The sequence below is a fragment of the Prinia subflava genome, chromosome 14, assembly GCF_021018805.1.
Source record: "Prinia subflava isolate CZ2003 ecotype Zambia chromosome 14, Cam_Psub_1.2, whole genome shotgun sequence".
NCBI classification, from domain to species: domain Eukaryota; kingdom Metazoa; phylum Chordata; class Aves; order Passeriformes; family Cisticolidae; genus Prinia; species Prinia subflava.
The window spans coordinates 11,113,940-11,131,681 of NC_086260.1; the positions used below are offsets into that span (position 1 = coordinate 11,113,940).

Here is a 17,742-nt window from a genome sequence, read left to right on the forward strand (position 1 = left end):
TAAGAGAGCTTGGAAGGGAAAAACTGGGGGATTGTGGGAGGCAGCTGGATGCTGCACAATGTGTAATGTCACCACTGGTGGAAAGCATTAAGGGGCGAAGCTAAGGATGTAGTGGCAAAGAAGTGAGATAGAGGTGTGTAATTTCATATTGCTGAACCAGACTCCCAAGGGGATGTTGTGGCTGAGAAGCTCTGGGAAGGTACACAATGTAGAGCTGTGTCTGCCTGCTACATTCCTTTGGTCCATCCCTGCTAGACTGTTTGCCAGAGGTGCTGGGACAGTTTCATTGTTCCAGTGGTTGGTTCTCCTGAGCTGTCCCCCACTGTGATCAGGCTGGCTCCATTGTGGCTTGGCTGCTCTTTTTTTGTGGTGGGGAAGGGGCACGTGGCATGTCTGTGTGTGGCCACAAGCTCCTCTTGTGCTCCAGCCTACTGCTGATCTTGGTGGGAGACAGCATACCCTAGCAGGGAAGAAGCTGATGATAGGTGCAGTTACTACCCCTCCCTTCTCGGGCATCCTTGGGCTTGGTAGAGCTCTGCTTCCTCCCTGAAATTAGATGAGCTGATAAATGAGCCAGGCAAATCTGGTGTTGCAGCCAGTTCCATAATACCTGTCTCCTTTAGCAGAAGACTGTCCCAGTAGGAGCACAGGCTGCTGTGTCTCTCTGCCTCTCTGTTCCATGGCTGCTGTTTCTCACCACAAAAGTGGTGAGAAGGGAAGTGGATGGCAAAGGCATGAGAAGGTGTGAAGGTCTGTGCGTGCACTGCCATATTCCTGGAGCATGGGAGCCAGGTGTATTGGGTCTGCTGAAGGTAGAGGACAACCAGGTGGGCCAGGGGGCTGTAAACCACTTGCTGAAGGGGAACTGCTATCTGAATGCTGGAAGAGATGCTAAAAATGGGAGATGCCATTTGAGTACCCTTCGGGTTGGAAGGAAGAGGAATCAAGGGAAATGCTGAGAAGACTCTTCAAATGTTCAAGCTGTTAGCTCTGCATTGCACAGATGAGTGACAGGACAGCTTGTCTGGATGGAGGCTTGGGAAGAATATGCTGGGACCAACTTAGGGCCTGAGATAATACCAGGGAGATGGACAGGGTGCAAAAAATCCTGCAAATCATAGAAAAGGGGTGTAAAAAAAAAAAAACAAAAAACAAACAAGCAAACAAAACCACAAACAAAACCAAAACAAACAAACAAACAAACCCACCAAAACAAAACAAAGCGCATTAAAGACACCTGATCTTGAGAAGTGGCAGATGCCCTTGTTAGTGAGATAGAAGGAGCTGATTCCAGATGAAAACTGTTTAGCTGAAGAGTCTGGAAGGAAGGATTGACTCATCATAGTTGGCATCTGGATGTGGCACTTGGGGATGTGGTTTAGGGATGATTATAGTGCTACTGGAGTGATGGTTGGACTAGATCTTGAAAGTCTCTTCCAACCTTGATGATTCTGTGATCCTTCCTGAACCTGGGAAGGGTTTGAACACCTTTGGTAACTGGAGAGATCCTTGTTTTCAGGAGCACAATTCAGCACCCCTATGCCTTAAGTTTCACTATTTGAATCTGAGTAATAGCCCTCTCCTGATTTGAGAGGAGTTGAGTTTCTAATCAGTGAGGTCTTATGAGCCAGGCGGAAGGATGTTCCCAACTTAACATGCAGGATAGTGGGGAAACTAATGACAAGTGGGAATGTTAACCCAGTTAGTAGCAAGTGTGAGGATTCCTGTGTCTGTTCCTACCCTGTTGATTTGTTGGCCTAGAGAAGCAGCTCAGATTTCAGTGTTTGGCTGCCTTGTAAGATAGAGGTCTGCTCGGAGAGAGTGGAATGGGTCCTAAACTTTCTTTGCCCAGAAAAGATGGTAGAGATCTTTAGATGTTGGTGGAAAGGCAGCACAGCTGCACCATGTGGGGCTTTCCCCTACGGGAGCTAACTAATATGTGACAGAACACTTTAAGGAAAGGTTGAGTATGTGACTTCAAAGGAGAGCTGACAGGCTGAGAGCATTTCAGGTCCCCTGGGACAAATCTCATGCTGCTTTTTCGTGGTTTGTTTTTTTTGCTGTGCCCATCTGCCTGCCAGTTCGTGCTCTGCTCCAGGTGGAAAGAAGAGTATGAAAGAGAGGAAGGTGTAAAGGAGTTGAGAATATCTTAGAATGTCTTCAGGCAAAGGAGGTGGCAGATTGGATCACTTAACCTTGAAAATAACATCTCATCTAACAAGGCCCTGTTTTAAAAGGTGAAACCCTCATTTTTCACCCACAGCATGTCAGGGCAGAGGGGATTTTTAGTGTAAACCCTGAGTTATCCCTGCAGCAGGAGGAGTAGCAGAGCCCTGGGAGATACACTAAGCTTTACTATCTGTCTGAAGACAGTCCCACCCAAACCTCCTCCAGTCCTACGGTCTGTGGCTGTTCCTGCCATCCATCCAGCAAGGCAGTGGCCATGTCTGCAGACATGGGATGTTACCTGTTGATATGGGCCTTTGGGAAAACTAGTGCCAGGCAGTGGAGGAGAGAAATGGGTTTTCTGTGATCTGTGCTGCTGCTGATTGCTCTTACCAGTCTTCTTGGCCTATGAGGAAGCACCACCAGTTGGGAAGCAAAAATCTTTTAATCCTCAGGGTCTTTGGGTGAGGTGTCAGTTAGAGATGCTCTCTAGTGAGACACAGCAGCAAAGCAACATGACTTCTGTGTGCCCTGGGCAGTGAATCCCAGTGGCCTCTTTGCAGACAGAACTGGGAGCCAGTCTCCACACCACAGCTCTGAAGGTCAGCAGCTGGGTGGCACTCACCTTTGGGCAACATCTGGGAGGAGCTGCTGACACCATAAAGGGAATGAGCTGTAGTTTAGGGAATCCACTCACCAGCTGAACAGGAGAATATACCTCCTGCTTGGGGTGGATGGAACAGTGTGATTTCTGCTCAGGAGGGTTGGGCAGGAGTAGCATGGGCAGTCCTGATTGCCAGGGAATACCCGGGGCACTGTGTGTGTTTGCTGACATGGCCCTCTCTGCCTGGGAGCTTGCACCCATTCTGGCAGCAGTGAGCGATGGATTGGAGTCAGGGATGTGTGAAGGTTTTTTGAGCAGGTCTCTGTAAGGCATCCAGACAGCTGCTGCCCACTGTGCTCAGTGGAGCATCTGCTTTGGCAAGCAGGAGAGGAGACGGGAGCCATGGGAGTTTCAGACAGTCATTTACTTAATAACCATAGACAGAGCAGAGGGGTCATTTCTGGCTATGAAGGGATTGTCTTCCTTCCCTTCTCAGTGTGAATGTGCTGTGATTGGCTTGGGGAGAAAGGGGGTTAATTGAGATGCAGACTCCTGAAACAGAACTCTGTGGGTATGAGCAGTTTCTCAAGAAAGATGAAGGTTGATTTATGCTTGCTGGATTTGTGCCTACCACCCTGAGCTAAACATATCTGATCTTACAGATACTTTGCTTTTCCTGGGTCCCCAGCTCCTTGTTAGCTTCTAGAGGAAACCCCAGCTTGCTCTGACCTTCCATTTGTGAGCTGCATCTCCTTCAGTATCTACGTTTGTCTAGCAACAACACTTCCATATGTGGTCAGAGCCACAGAACAACAGGGGCTGTAGTTGGAGGCAGGGGAGTTAGATTCAGCTGCTGTAGCAAAGCAAAATTAATGCAGATGTTTGTGGAATTACTTTTCTGCTCTGAAGTGCCATACAAACCAAAATTCTGCATTTCAAATATGCCCAGGTCGATTCAGGGTTTGGTGGTATTACTTGAGTGTGCCAGGAAGGAGGATTTGGTTTTCTGTGCTTTAATTTCTCTTCTGTAGTATATCCCATTTAGCTTGTGGCTGACTACTGCTACCACACCACATCTTTCTCAGTCTCATTTGAAACAAATTTCCGGGTTCCAGCTGATTCCTAACACTCCTAACCTCAACTTAAAGATGTCAGGTGTCAAAACTGTTATTTATTATTATCTGTGAAAATGCCTATGGACAGACAGATGTGGAGAGAACAAACATGGAAATTATTCCTTGGGAATATGGGTGCACTGGGATGGGATTGGGTACATGGAGAAGTGCACATATTGGATGGGATGGTTCTTTGCTGTGACAAGCTACCTGCTCTTGGAGGGTCTCTGCCATTTGATCTCCACCTGTGGCTGGACACATATAATGGGGTATTCTCTGCCTCTCAGAGTTCTTAGTTCAGGTGTAACATGAAGTCTTTTGGATCTCTTTTTAGATTATACCTTCCCTGCTTCATCTCAGAAGGCATTGCTGAAACGAAATGGGACACAAGTAGACAGCTGGGAAATGGCCACTGTCCAGCCACCAGCAGAATTTGTGGAGCCTGACTTACACACACCTTTCTCCACACTAGAGGAAGAGGAGGGGCTGCTCCCTATAGACCACTCAAGAGGAGGAATGGAGACCCTTCAGACCTCTGGACCAGAGGTTACATCTTCTGAACCAGTGGACCAAGAGGACTCCTTCTCCCTTGTGTTTACCACAGCCTCTGCCAGGCCAGGTGTTGTGACTGAGGCAGCCATAGGAGAGCAAGAAGAAGACTCTGTTTCTCCAGGCTTAGATCTTGGGAGCAGCATGGGACCAGGTCTTCTACCTGCGCCCTCTACCTTTTCTACTACTGTTGCTGCAAGATCTCCCAGTGATTCGGAAGAACTCTTTGAGGTGACAACTGGAGACACTTGGGCTATTGAGGGAGCAGATTCGGAGATGACTGTGGCTACAACAGGAGCAGAGCTTGCAGAGACCATGTTGGAAGCTGGTGGGGAAGAGCATTCAGCCAGGGAGGAGGACTCAGAGCCCACGGTGGGGTGGGAGATGCTGGAGCCCACGATGCTGACTGAAATGGAGCAGACAGTGGAAACAGCTGTGGGGTTTCCTGCAAGCAGCTCCTCAGGCACCCAGACTCTTTCTGGTAGTGAGCAGCACCTCCCTTCTGTGTCTCCGTGGGACAGAGCTGATGGGCCTGTGCTGGATCCTATTTGGAATGACACTGAGTCAGCCACTGAGACTGTAGCAGCAGAGAGGAGCTCATCACCAGAGGCTGGGGATGCCCGCATGGCCGTGCTGCCAACTGAGCTGCCCTGGGACTCAGCACAGGTTGCACTGGGAGCAGAGGCTGGGTGGGAGGTTGCAGTGGGGATATTTGAGTACTTCACTCCTGGAGAGTGTTTAACCTAAGTCCGTAAGTCTGACTGCTGGAAGTAGTTTTTTCTGTTTACCCACTCCAAGCTGAATTTTCAGGGAGAGTTATTCACAGCAGTTCTTAAGTATCCATCATCCTTGGTGAAAGCCCTGGCCCCTCACAGCTTCCCAGTTGCACAAAATCCTGCTTCTGAAGAACAGAAGCTGAACACCTTTCCTCTGGGACATGCACAGCAGAGAAAGTTCCTTGTTTCCTCAACCTGCATTATTGAAAGTGTCAGGACAAACATGACCCCAAGGATTTCTGGAAAGGGAGTGAAAAGAAAGTGCTGTTTTTGCTGCTGCTGCCTGCAGAGACCAGATGTGGAGCAGGTGGAGTAGAGTACAGTTATGTCTGAGGATGTTGGGTCTAGGAGAGCATGTGGGAGAGAAGGGGTGAACTGTAGTTCCTGAATCCATCAAACTGGCAGCTGGTTAAGAGAAGATATGTAGCGGGAGTTGACTGGTGAGAAAGTACCAAGCAAAGCTTTTAATTTTGCTTTCTGCCCCATGTTACTCAGGAGCCTGAGCAAGTGACTTATTCCCTCTGTACATCCTATCCTGCCTGCAAAGTGCTCCCCTGTCTCACCAGTTTGTTTAAGGACCACAGAGGCTCCTGGTTAGGTTTTGTGTTAAGTGCTGATAAGGTTGCAGGCTAGAGATCTTTCCGATAAGAACCTGTGTGCTCCTTGAGTCTAGACAGAGGTGGAAGGTCAAGCTGAGCTGTGACAAGCTGCCAGAGTAACTTTGTCCCTGTTCTGTGTTAGCACTGGAATGGTGGTTCCTCCTTAGAACAGAGAGTTAAAGGACAGTCACATCCATTGAGAAGTAGGCACAGGAGTATGCCACAACACCTTACTCTGAAGCTTGTGTACCCTGTGCTTTCAGCAGCAGTTACATTCACACCTGATCCCAGCTGTCTTTGTCTTGTCTCTCCAGGTGATCTGCAAAGACTGGAGCAACCTTGCGGGAAAGAACTATATCATCCTGAATATGTCGGATAACATTGACTGTGTAAGTCAGTCCAAAGAGATTTGATGGCACAGGGGCAATGGTGTCTAGGAAAGTGAAGGCAGGCACAGCTCTTGCTGTCTGCTTTCACCACAAAACATTTTAAAAGCACTAAATCTCAACCTACAGAGGCTGTGAAGAGAAGGAGAGGAGGACAGAAATATTCCTGTTCTCCAAAAGGGAAAAAGAGTGGGTGGGGAGAGAGATGATTTTGCTCCAAGTCTAGCACATGTCAGTTCCATATTGGATTTTTTACTAACTTCTGGCTGCTAGTCTGTGCCAGTCAGTACCTGGATTGTCATGGATGGGACATCAGAACTTTTAACGTTGCACCTCTTACAGGACTGAATGCAGTTCTCCTTCCTTTTCTTTCCATTCCTTCCAGTATGTAGCAACAATCCTCCGATGGTTCACAGGAATAGGGACTCCCATTTGTGCATGGATAAGCATCAAGCAGCTATCACTAAATCTTCCTTAAGGGTCTCTTCTCCCCACCCTATTATCTTGTGTGTTATCTGTGTCTGTTAACCAGCCATGCTCTGCTAATCCAATGCCTGTCCATCCATCCTCATAAAGCTGCAGTTAATTCATGAGCCCAGAGTGCATTGTGGATCCCTGATAAAAGGGCTTGTTCACTTCTGCTGGGCCTTTTATCAGGCACTTGAAAACCATTTGTGAAAGGCCTGGGGTCAAGGTGCCTTTCATAATTCTAAGAAATTATTATGAGCCTGACAACCTGAGACCAAAATGTTCCATTGAGGAATTGTGTTCTGGCCTCATGCATCTGCACTCCTGCTTTTTGGGGCTCCTGCTGCGGGCTGGAACCAGAACAGCTGGTTCTGTTACTGCAGAGTTGCTCTGTGGCACTGACCTCTTACCACTACTGGTGAGTTCTAGGTTGGTTTGTTTTTCTTTTTCTTACAAGTGACTTTTTTGGGGACAGGGAAAATGGGGAAATTCCTAAAAACAGTAAGGGATGCCGACTGCTCTGAGAACAGATGAAAAGTCAGTCTTTTTCCTCCTCATTTAGGCAAACCAGAGTGGAGGGTTTTAAGTATCTGCATTACAGTTGTAATGCAGAAAAGGAGTTTAAAAACTCTAAAAATGTCCAACTTTAAAAATTCTCTACAAATCCATTTCCTGCAAGTTCTGCCTTGCTGGAGGAGATGTTGCCCTGGGATAGGTAGGACTGAACTGTTTTTCTACTTGATTTCATGTTTCAAAACATATTTCCCAGTGAATGATTTGTACTATACTACCTCTTATTCAAAGGGACGTTTGTCAACATACATATTTAACATGAGCGTCTCATCGTTGCCTGCCTCCCATTGCCATTTTGCATGAGTGAAGCTGGAATCAAGCTGTTCTTTTCACTGATGTTGATGCAGTTTTTTTCCTACCCTTAGTAATTTGCTCAATTTGGGCACCTCACCTACTGTCTGCTTCTCCCTTTTGTATTTTGGCTTCTGTATCGGAACTCTGTGGTGTTTGGGTTTCCAGGGTTTTGAGGGAGAACCTATGTTGCGAATTCTGTAGTTTAAATTAGTGTGAATGGGTATTCCTCACATATTTCAAAGTTTTGGTGTCATGATCTGGTGTGTATCGAGTCCCACTGAAAAGCTGAGGGACAAGGAGGGTGCTTCGCTTCTTCCACAAGGTTGCGCTTTGACCTTCAATACACTTCATGGCACCGGGCTTTTAGCTGCTATGGGGACCATGTCTTTATTTCTGGGTTAAGGTGGAAGCCCATTTGTCTTCCCAGTGGGAAGAGAAAATCTTCCCTTATCTTCTCCAGGCAAGGGAATCACTTCAGTCTCTCTGAGCAAGTCTTCCACTCAACATACCTGGAAAGTCTGCCCAAGTGAAGACTGCAGGATCTGACCCAGCAGTGGTATCTGGCTATGCCTCAGGAGGTGACCTCCACCTTGGCACAGGTGCATTCAGGCTCCTTCACTGCTCCCTCCTCTCCACCATGGAGAACTGATCAGTGCTCTGCATCCTCTGCTTTTCCCAGCACCAGAAACATCTCACTTCTGTCCTCCTGCTCCTGGCTCAGCTGCTCCCCTTTCCTCTTCATCCCCCAAAAGAGAGCCTCAGACTAGCAGTGGGACCATGAGCTGGAATTGCAGCTGAGCATCATGGTGCTGCTTCCTCTTGCAGCTCCTACTGCCTCCCCATACCAAACCCCATAATTTGATGAGACAAGGCACTACCAGACTCTTGTGATTCAGGCTCCAGTCATCGATGTCTTCTCCAATTAGGCCATTTTTGGCACAGGCCTGTGCCTACCCTGAGTGCTTCAAATTGCCATGGCAACAAGAACTCTCCATTTTATTAATCATCTGTGTGGTCTTCAGGTTGGCATGGCAACTGGGGATGAGAATAGAAACACGGGAGTGAGAAAGCAGCAAAAGAGCCTGTTGAGGGATGGCTGGAGCACGTCAGGCTGAGCAGCACCTGCTGACCCAGCTCTGGCTGTGGAGATGAGCCTGACTGCTCCCTTCTCACTTTACATCATAAAGTTGCTTCAGGATCTCTGGGTACCAGGAGAGCTGGACTTGATATGGGGCATATGGCAGCTACAGGAGCTGAGGAGGAAGGTTGGTGCATCAGGACATGTTTGTGGGTCCAGCCTGGGGCACTGTGCAGCGGACTGTTGCACCAGGTTTAACACTGCTGGCTTTTGGGCTCATGTGAGGTCTCAGCTGTACCAGCCCTGCAGGACTACAGCTGCCTTGTCCCTACCATGCACTCACCAAGGTTCCTTTCCTGTGGCAGGAGGAATTTCGGTTGGAGAGGGGTCCCCAGCTGTTGGCACTGGTGGAGGACGCCTTCTCCAGGCAGGCAGAGGGGCTGCAGGACCGCTGGCTCATCTCTCTGAGCAAACCCAGTGAGAATGACAAGCACTTGCTAATGACGCTGGCAGGGGAACAGGGTAAGTGCTGGCAGAAGGATCCTTCCTGTGATGGGGAGTGTATTTAAGGGACTCCTAAATGGAGCTACACAGCTGTGTTGGAAGGAGCTTTTGCTTTCCAATCCATTTCAATCCCACCGGTTCTCAGTGTTCTCTGGACTTGAGGGATGGAGAGGGACTGAGGACATCTTTCTTCTGGGTTGTCCCTCACTGCTTGCACAAAGCTCCATCTTCTGCATTTTGCCTTCAGCTTTGTTGCCTCTCTGGACTGCCTTTCCCTGAGCATCCGTCAGCTTTCTCCTTATGCTTATGTACTCCTCTCCATGGTAGGATATGACAGCCTGCTCTTGGTTCACTTCCCAATCTATCAATTCTGTCCAAACTAGGATGGTCCTCATAGTGCCTTCCCTCATCCCCAGCGAAACAAAAGCTGACCGTGGGCTGGACTGGAACATTGTATCATCTCTTTATTCCTGTTTTGGTACAGGGGTCATTTTCCTGCCTGCTTAGTGACAGAGGTTTCTAATGTTGACATTGTGGCTTCTATGACCTTTATGAACCTGTCTCTATGACTTTCTGAGTGCTATTGCTTGCTCCCAGAGCAGACAAAGATCCTGAGAGCTTCTGTGGTGGTGGAGAGGGTACCTAGGTTGCTCTGATATCAGTTAATCCCTGGATTTTTTTACTCCTTTGAAGAGTATTTGGAAGTACCCCTGTCTGTGATCCTGTGTTCTTTCAGCCTCCTGACAGAAAATACTGATGAACAAAAATGTGTGTTTCCCTGCCTCTGTCCTGTTGGGGTTTTTTAGATTGATGAATACATATGATTGAGTCACCTGAGCTGGGAGCAGCACTGATCTCTTCCTCTACTTTACAGGCGTTATCCCTACAAAAGATGTGCTCATGGCACTGGGGGATGTTAAAAGGAGATTAGCTGAGGTAAGAGCCTGTCTGCCTGCATCCATTTGCTAAGACCGGTTATACAATTAAAATAAGCAACTTGAAAACTGGGAGCATATCTCAGTCTAACCAAGTGCTGAACCCACAGCAGGCAAATGCTTGGCAAACTCCCTTCTCCCCTCACTGGTAGTAGCCATGCCATCAAATGTCTATTCCTTTTAAAGAAGTAACTATGGGTTATTCCCTCCCTGCTTTCCTAGCTTGGTTGTGACACTGCTTTTCACACATTCATTTTGTTGGGATTCTCAGTGTCACCCCTCCCATACTATTGTCAAAAGCAGTGTGGGTACTGCCTCACATTTGGCCCTACTCACCCTCCAGCTGTGTTGCATACATTGGCTTCTCTTGACACATTCATACACCTAGAATTCCAGGGTCTGCATTTCACTCCTTAAACAGCTGCCTCCACAAGGGCAGGCAGAGGACTTGGGTCAATGGATGCCAGACTCTTCTCCCAGCTGCCTCTAGGCCTCACGTATTCCCTTCTAACCCTGGGCAGCTTGGAAGAGGATAGAGATGAGGACAAATCAGTCCCACGGTCTCTGGCTTTACCCCTTTGTCCTACAGGGTATGTAGGCACTGAGGAACTGATTCTGCTTGAGTTTTCTGTGCCAACCACTGGAGTAATTTTGCGGATCTTAGCAGCAGGGTCATGCCACTGCCTTGCTTCCTGTCTGCTCTCAGATTTTTTCCCTGACCTAACAAACCGATGCAGTTAGACAAAGCAAATTAAGTGCTCAGTGGTGTATTGATTGGCTTACACCAGAGAAAGTGCAAAAAGCCAACCCTATAGAAGTTGTGTGACTGAAGTCACTAGAACTGTCCAGAAAGAAGGATTTGCGTGGATGCAAGGTTTGACATTGCAACTGTGGCCCCATGTTAATGTGAGTCCTACCAGAGCCTCCTTGTCCCATGCCCCGTGCCTCTCTGGCTCTGTCAGTAATGAAACTCTGCTCACAGTGCTGCCCTTGAACAAGCATGAGATTGCAGGGAGGAGGGAGGATACTCTCTTTCACCTGTCACAGTTACTATTGAATTGGTACATAACCTGTTTAAAACGTGTTGGTCCCAAGTGGGACCAAGGCTGGGCTGTTTGCTGACAGCCACAGCAGGCCAGTTTCTAGGGCAGCTATTCCTAAGCTTTTAGGCTCAGCGGGCAGCTGTCCACTTTCAAGACCTTGTAAAGACCACTATGCCCTCCTAGGACCTAAGCTTTAATGGAAACCCATTTATTAGGGTTATATTCTCTGCCAAGCAGTTACCAAAGCTTCAGCACCTGTCAGTGGTCTGTAGTTTGTGTTGGGAACTCCCATGAAGGCCTCCTTGTACACAAAGGTGTGATATCCTTGTGCAGGTGAGCAAAATGAAATTGTGCCTAAAGTAATTTGCTGATGTGTCAGCTTTCATGGAAAATGGTGTTATGTATAGTTATGAGCTTTCTAGTAATGTAAGACAGTGTACAACCTGAGTCTCCAAGCCTGGCTTCTAGTTCCTCTGCCCACAGTCATGGTCCTGTACTTGGACCCTGGAAAGTCTGAACAGGATTCTATCTGCCTCCAGGTCAGGACTGTTACAGTGCTCCTCCCTGCCTCCCTGCCTCCCTGCCTCCCTGCCTCCCTGCCTCCCTGCCTCCCTGCCTCCCTGCCTCCCTGCCTCCCTGCCTCCCTGCCTCCCTGCCTCCCTGCCTCCCTGCCTCCCTGCCTCCCTGCCTCCCTGCCTCCCTGCCTCCCTTCCTTCCTTCCTGCCTTCCTTCCTTCCTTCCAGATTGGTATCCAGAACTACTCGACCACCACAAGCTGCCAGTCGCACCCTAACCAGACGCGCAGTGATTATGGGAAGCTCTTTGTGGTGTTGGTGATCATCGGCTCCATCTGCGCCATCATCATCATCTTGGGGCTCATCTACAACTGCTGGCAGAGACGCCTGCCCAAGATGAAGAACATGGTGAGCACTGGATGGGTGGAGAAGGTGGCCAGATTCTTAGCCCTTGGGATAGAGGAGATTGAAAAGTTAAGAGGGCAATTGTTTTCCCCTGTCCAATTATGGGACGTAACTGGATACACTGCTGGAGCTGCAGTGGAGTTCATTCAGGTGTAAGAGAGATGCAAATGTGCTTAGCACAACTCATTTCCACTGTGAGGGTTGGGCTAGAATAAATCTACCTCTTCCCACTGACTCCGCAAAGTTGTCGGTGACCCTCATAGCCTGGTCTGATTGTGCTTCTCAGCAGCATTAATACCTGTCCCCTTTTGTCTCCATTTGTGTCCTCTTGTCTCTGGCAGTCACACGGCGAGGAGCTGCGCTTTGTTGAGAACGGCTGCCATGACAACCCCACCTTGGACGTGGCTAGTGACAGCCAGTCGGAAATGCAGGAGAAGAAGCCGAGCGTGAACGGTGGAAACACCATCAATGGCCCTGACAGCTGGGATGTCCTGATCAATAAGCAGGCGAGCGAAGATGTGGATGTGTTTGAGGAAGACACGCATCTTTAGAAAAAGAAAGAAGAGAACCACCCTCTTAAACACACTTGTTTCTCTTCTATCTTGACTGATGGAGCATGGGATCAGGTGGCTTCTCAGGAACTTCTTAAAACCTGTGAACAGGTGTTTGGGCAAGTTTTCCCTATGGAAGTCCTGAGTCTGCATCTGAGGCTAGGAGTAGGAGGATCATGAAACAGAGGGAAGCAGGAGGGGTGGGTTTGTAGATCTCCATGTCTGTGTTCCTATCAGTAGCACCAATGCTTTCATTACCTTTAAATGCACTTACTGTAGCTCTGTGGTAGTGGCTGGAGAGTGTCTGGATTGGAGAAACAGATGGTGGGGCTGCCTTGCCACCAAGAGTCCAGATTTGGGGAGTAAATTCACTTTCCAGATCCTGACCTAGAGATCACATTCAGTTTGTGCAGATGCAGTAAAGCCTGATCATTCTGGATGGAGGGGAGCCAAAATTCCATCAATGTCTTGGGCAGAGTTTGCATTCCCCATGTGAAAACAGGTTTTCTAGTGCACTAGCATTCAGCTACTAATTGTGTGAGAGCTGATGTTTACATTTGGGGAAAACACCCCTCCCACCCCACTCCCTTTTGTCATTTCATTTCACCCCTGGTACCACAAACAGCCACACTCCTTTTTTCAACTCCACAACTCCAAGATGAGCTTCCAAAGTTTGAGCACTTTACCCTTGCTTGACTGATTGCAGAGAATTTAGTGCCATGGTGCAGCATTTTAGATGGAAATGTGCTTTAGGTTGGAGTATTGCTCAAAAATTATGTTTACATGCCTCTTTCACAATAGCCTGGGTAATCAGCAGGAAAATATCCCTTGTCTGAGTGTAAGTTTTAAAATGGCTGGCCTTTTCTTTTCCATTCTGATTCCATATTTCAGGATAGTTTGGTTTCAGTTGGTCATTTTGCGGTAAATATAAAGACTATGTGAAACTTTTTAAACAGGGGAACAAGTAATGTTCTCATCCTTTTGTTTCAATTTCAGCATCCTGCCCTGAGGGAAGGGTGGAAGTGTTTAATATCCCACAGGTATAAATCAGGGTAACATCTTTAAAATCACTGCATTTAAACAATGTAAGAGCCAGTTCTGATGAGATTAGAATTGGATGTAAGAGCTCCCCAATTTCTCAGGCATGCCTCAGGCAACTTTGAGGCTCCAGTTCCCTCAAGATGTGTGCAAAAGGCATGTGAATATGTGTAATTGTTCTCTGAGCCCTGCCTAAACTGCTGTCAAGCCTGAAATCCCAGAACATTTGTTTCTTCTGTCATTGAGAGATTGAGCGACTTGCTTTGGTCAGAGGCACCGAACTGTGCTGTGGGTACTTCTCTCCCTAGTGGTGATCTGCATGCTTTCTTCCTGCGAGATGCAGCTTCACACTTGGTCTTGAAAGGAACTTTTGTATACAGAGGCCCTAGATGTGCAGCCTGATGCTGAGCCTGTAAATCTACACTGTATATATAGAGACCTCTAGCATGTTCCTCCCAGGTGTGTGTGCCTGAAGTCAAGGCGCAAGAGTCTGTTGTTGCAGTTTGTGTAGCGCTTTGCATCAAACTGAATCACAGATCGCCTCGATGTAGGACCACTCTGGTACCAGTTTATTAGGGATTCAAGAAAGGTGATAATCTTTGGTTTCCTATCCAGATTCCAGTTTTCAGTGGTTTTAGCCTGCCTCCATATCTTTCCTGGTGTTATGTAGGAGACAGTGATCATCAGCTTCTTTTGTAACTTGGTAGGTTTTGCAGAGATGCTCAGAGTTCCTTCTCCTGCCCCAGCAGTTGGTAGTGGGGGATAGTCCATGTATGTGGACTACATGGCCCTCTCTGACCACTGCTCACTGATGGCTCCTGCTGAGTTTGATGGGTGTGTGCAGTAAAACTGCACAAGGCCATTGGCTGTGTCGAAGGCACTTTGGAGCTCACAGGATTAAATGCAAATTGTTGTTCTGGTAAGTAAATTAAAGCATGGAGTTAAAATCTGAGTTTTATAGCACTTAGTATAATGGGGTCTAGCGTGCCTGTGGCCTTTAGGCAGCTGCACTGTGTAAATTTTTCCAAGTCAAGAAGTCTTCATCAAATATTTTTAATGGCTGGTGGCTGTTAAAAAGATAATGCCACTAATCAGATGTGAATCATTTCACCCACAGATTGCTTCCTCGGTGCATGTCCCTGCTAAGAGCTGCTTTGCTGACCTGTTTTCTCTCCACTATTCTAATTCAGAGAAACAACAAGGCACTGATGAAGCAATGCTTCTGGCTGGGGTCACCACCTCCCAATCTCATGTAAAGTCTTCAAAATTTAAAGAAACCAAGGGGGTTATGTGGGCTCAATAATCAGCTAGCAAGTTCTGCTAACTTGCTCTTCTGGCCTCTCGTGGCCTGGAGGATTTTCCAGAGATGCTCTTCTCTGTCTGGAGCATCCAGGTGATTTGAGAGACACTTTAAGGGTGGCTGTTGTGAGGCTGAGGACACTTTTCTGCTGTCTCTGACAGGGTGCACCTGGCTGTATGATCCCAGTTTAGCTTCAGAAATCTACTGGTTGACAGAATTTCACTTTAGTCTGGTGATACTTTTTATCCTTTTACAGTTTGTTTTTTTCTCTGTATCATTTTTTTGCACTAGGCTGATCTTGTCAAGTCAATTGCACTGTTGTCCCTCTCCTGCCAGCCCTGCAGAGACGAGTCATCTCCAGGGACCTGTGGGCTGGGAAGCACTGTAGGGAGGCTGTTGGTAGCCCACTTTACTCTGTCCAGTGCTTGCATTTCCAGCTCTGCACAGGGAGGATGTAAAGGGGAAGAAAACCTTTGTCTTAGCATTTGTAACAGGAAGCTTTTCTATCACCCTAATGTAGTTAAACTTCTTTTTAATAAAACTGTGAAAGCTGGACTTCTCAGAGCAGTGTGCCAGACAACAGAGCAGATGCAGGAGACAAAGCAGTTCCTGGAAAACTTTGCCACGTACTCGGACATCACCATAATTCCATCTGCAAAAGTGTTTGGTCACACTGACACCTGGTGGCAGTTGGGAGTTGGAAATGAAAAATTAAAAAAAGAAAAAAAGGAGCTTTTCTCTTAGCTTTGGATATTTGTTTCATGTGACTTGTCTAGGATAACCTGCTTTATTCACAAGGGGCTGCAGGATTCGACTGAGAGCAGAGGGGCTTGTACGAGGCATGTCGAGGATGGTTTGTGTGAGGATGTCCTTGTCTGTAAAGTAGTGAGATAGGACATTGCCTGGAGTCACCAGTATAGAAGCCTTGGGTAGCCACACAGGGTCTCACCTCCATCTTCCTGCTTTGTCTGCCACTTGCGTCCTCTGCTCCTTGGGACCACAGCTAGAATGCAGGGACTCTGCCTTGAAATGGAAGTGGTTCTTCAGAGAGAGCATCAGGTGCTGTTGTGAGGAGTGCAGTGCCGCGAGGAACACCGGCGATAACATCGTCTGGATGCACAGCCAAGATCAGAGTGCCTCTCCATCTCTGTAGAATTGTGGCCAGATGTGATCTGGGATGGCCAAGCTGCAGATTACTCCAAGGTGTCACCCAAATATCTAGAATTGTGCCTGTAACATGGAGTCTAACGTGTTCTAGGACTCTGCATCCTGCACGCCGCCTTGGGGTATGTGGGGTGGAAAGAAACAATGAGGAGGACCCAGTAATTGTGGTGTGAAGGATGTAATGCAGCTTGAGAATACAGTTCAAGACACACTTTAAGGATCCCTCTGGCAGAGGATGTGTGAAATGAAGGTACATTATCCTAAGGACCATCGCAGCATGACCTTAGAGCATTGCAGCAGGGTCCCACTGCAGCCACTGCTGTCAGCAACTCATCTGTTCCCGTCTGCCTTGGCAGCCATGCAGGAGCACATCTGTCCTTCATAGCAGGTTTGGGACAGCTCAAACAGTCAGACACAAACAAGCCCCTTCATCTGTGTTGGCTCATGAGAGACTCGTGCGCTCATCTAAGCTGACAGCCAGGCTTTGAGCCATTCTCAACACCTTCATTCCTGCTGGACACAAACTGCAAGCCCTGGCCACTGCTCAGGATTGCTGCCGGAGACCATTTAGAAACAGTTGTGTCTGGCCCTGGTAATAACAGGGTTGTGTTTTTCTTTCCTTTGCAATAAAACACACCTCCTGGGTGTCTGAACACTGAATTGAGCACAATGCTTTGCTTGGTTAAATCTCCCTGAATTCATGTCTGCTGCATCTCCTAACACACTACTGACCAGGGTTTCTCTGCCAGGATGGAGGTTGTCAGCCTGGCCCCCCTTCCCCACAGTGCACTCCTTAATTCTCCCATCACAGATTTCTGTGGAAGCCCTGAGCCATGCCAGGTGCCTAGGCTGTGGAAAGAGTCTTCCCCGATAGGAGTAGTCTGCCCTTCCAGTACTCACAGGACCAGTCCAGGATACCTTTCCTGCAAGGGTGGCTTAGCAGAAGCCTCTGTTCCACAGCAGAGTCCCTGCCTGTGTGCCCTTTGCCACATGTGTCCTGTGCAACTCTTCACCATCCCACACCTGCTCCAGACCTGGACCCCATACAGAATCACAGAATTATTAGGGTTGGAAGGGGCCTCTGGAGATCAGCCAGCCAAGGCAGGCTCACCCAGAGCAGGTGACAGGAACACATCCAGGTAATGCTTGAATGTCTCCCGAGACTCCATCCCCTCCCTGAGCAGCTGTTCCAGAGCTCTGCCACCCCCAACGTAAAGAAATTCTTCCTCATGTTGAGGTGGAACTTCTTGTGTTTTGGTTTTATGGTCTTTGCTCCTCGTGCTGTCGCTGGGAGTCTGGCACCATCCTCTTGGTACCTGCCTTTGAATGGATTCATGAGACCCCCTCTCATCGCAACTGCATGTAGTCCAGAGAGCCCTGCCACGCGTTCCAAACCCCATCACAACTGTGTTCTGGGCCAGCTCCCCTCTTCAGGTGTGTTCCAAATCAGCCCCCCAGTAGTTCCACAGCAGGTGCCCTTTTCCCGAGCCCCGGTCCCGGATCGGTCCCCCGGTTTGTTCCACAGCAGGTTCCCTTTTCCCGAGCCCCGGTCCCGGATCGATCCCCCGGTTTGTTCCACAGCAGGTTCCCTTTTCCCTGTGTGTTCCCATGCAGCGCGGCCGGCATGTAGTTGTTCCTCCGGGCCGCAGGGGGCGCTGCGGAGGGGAGGAAGCGGAGGG

General features: G+C 48.3%; 1 protein-coding gene across 2 annotated transcripts in view; it reads left to right on the plus strand.

Moving 5' to 3' along the window:
• PODXL2 (podocalyxin like 2) overlaps window positions 1–16,723 on the plus strand; it is a 32,877-nt gene extending 16,154 nt beyond the window's left edge. For both annotated transcript variants that reach the window (XM_063411463.1, XM_063411462.1), the window contains exons 3-8: window positions 4,220–5,100; window positions 6,124–6,198; window positions 8,974–9,130; window positions 9,987–10,048; window positions 11,834–12,013; window positions 12,352–16,723. In XM_063411463.1, the coding sequence (XP_063267533.1) occupies window positions 4,220–5,100; window positions 6,124–6,198; window positions 8,974–9,130; window positions 9,987–10,048; window positions 11,834–12,013; window positions 12,352–12,561 (1,565 nt within the window). In that variant the 3' untranslated portion in view covers window positions 12,562–16,723. The remainder of the gene's footprint in view (window positions 1–4,219; window positions 5,101–6,123; window positions 6,199–8,973; window positions 9,131–9,986; window positions 10,049–11,833; window positions 12,014–12,351) is intronic.
• Window positions 16,724–17,742: the final 1,019 nt, after the last annotated feature.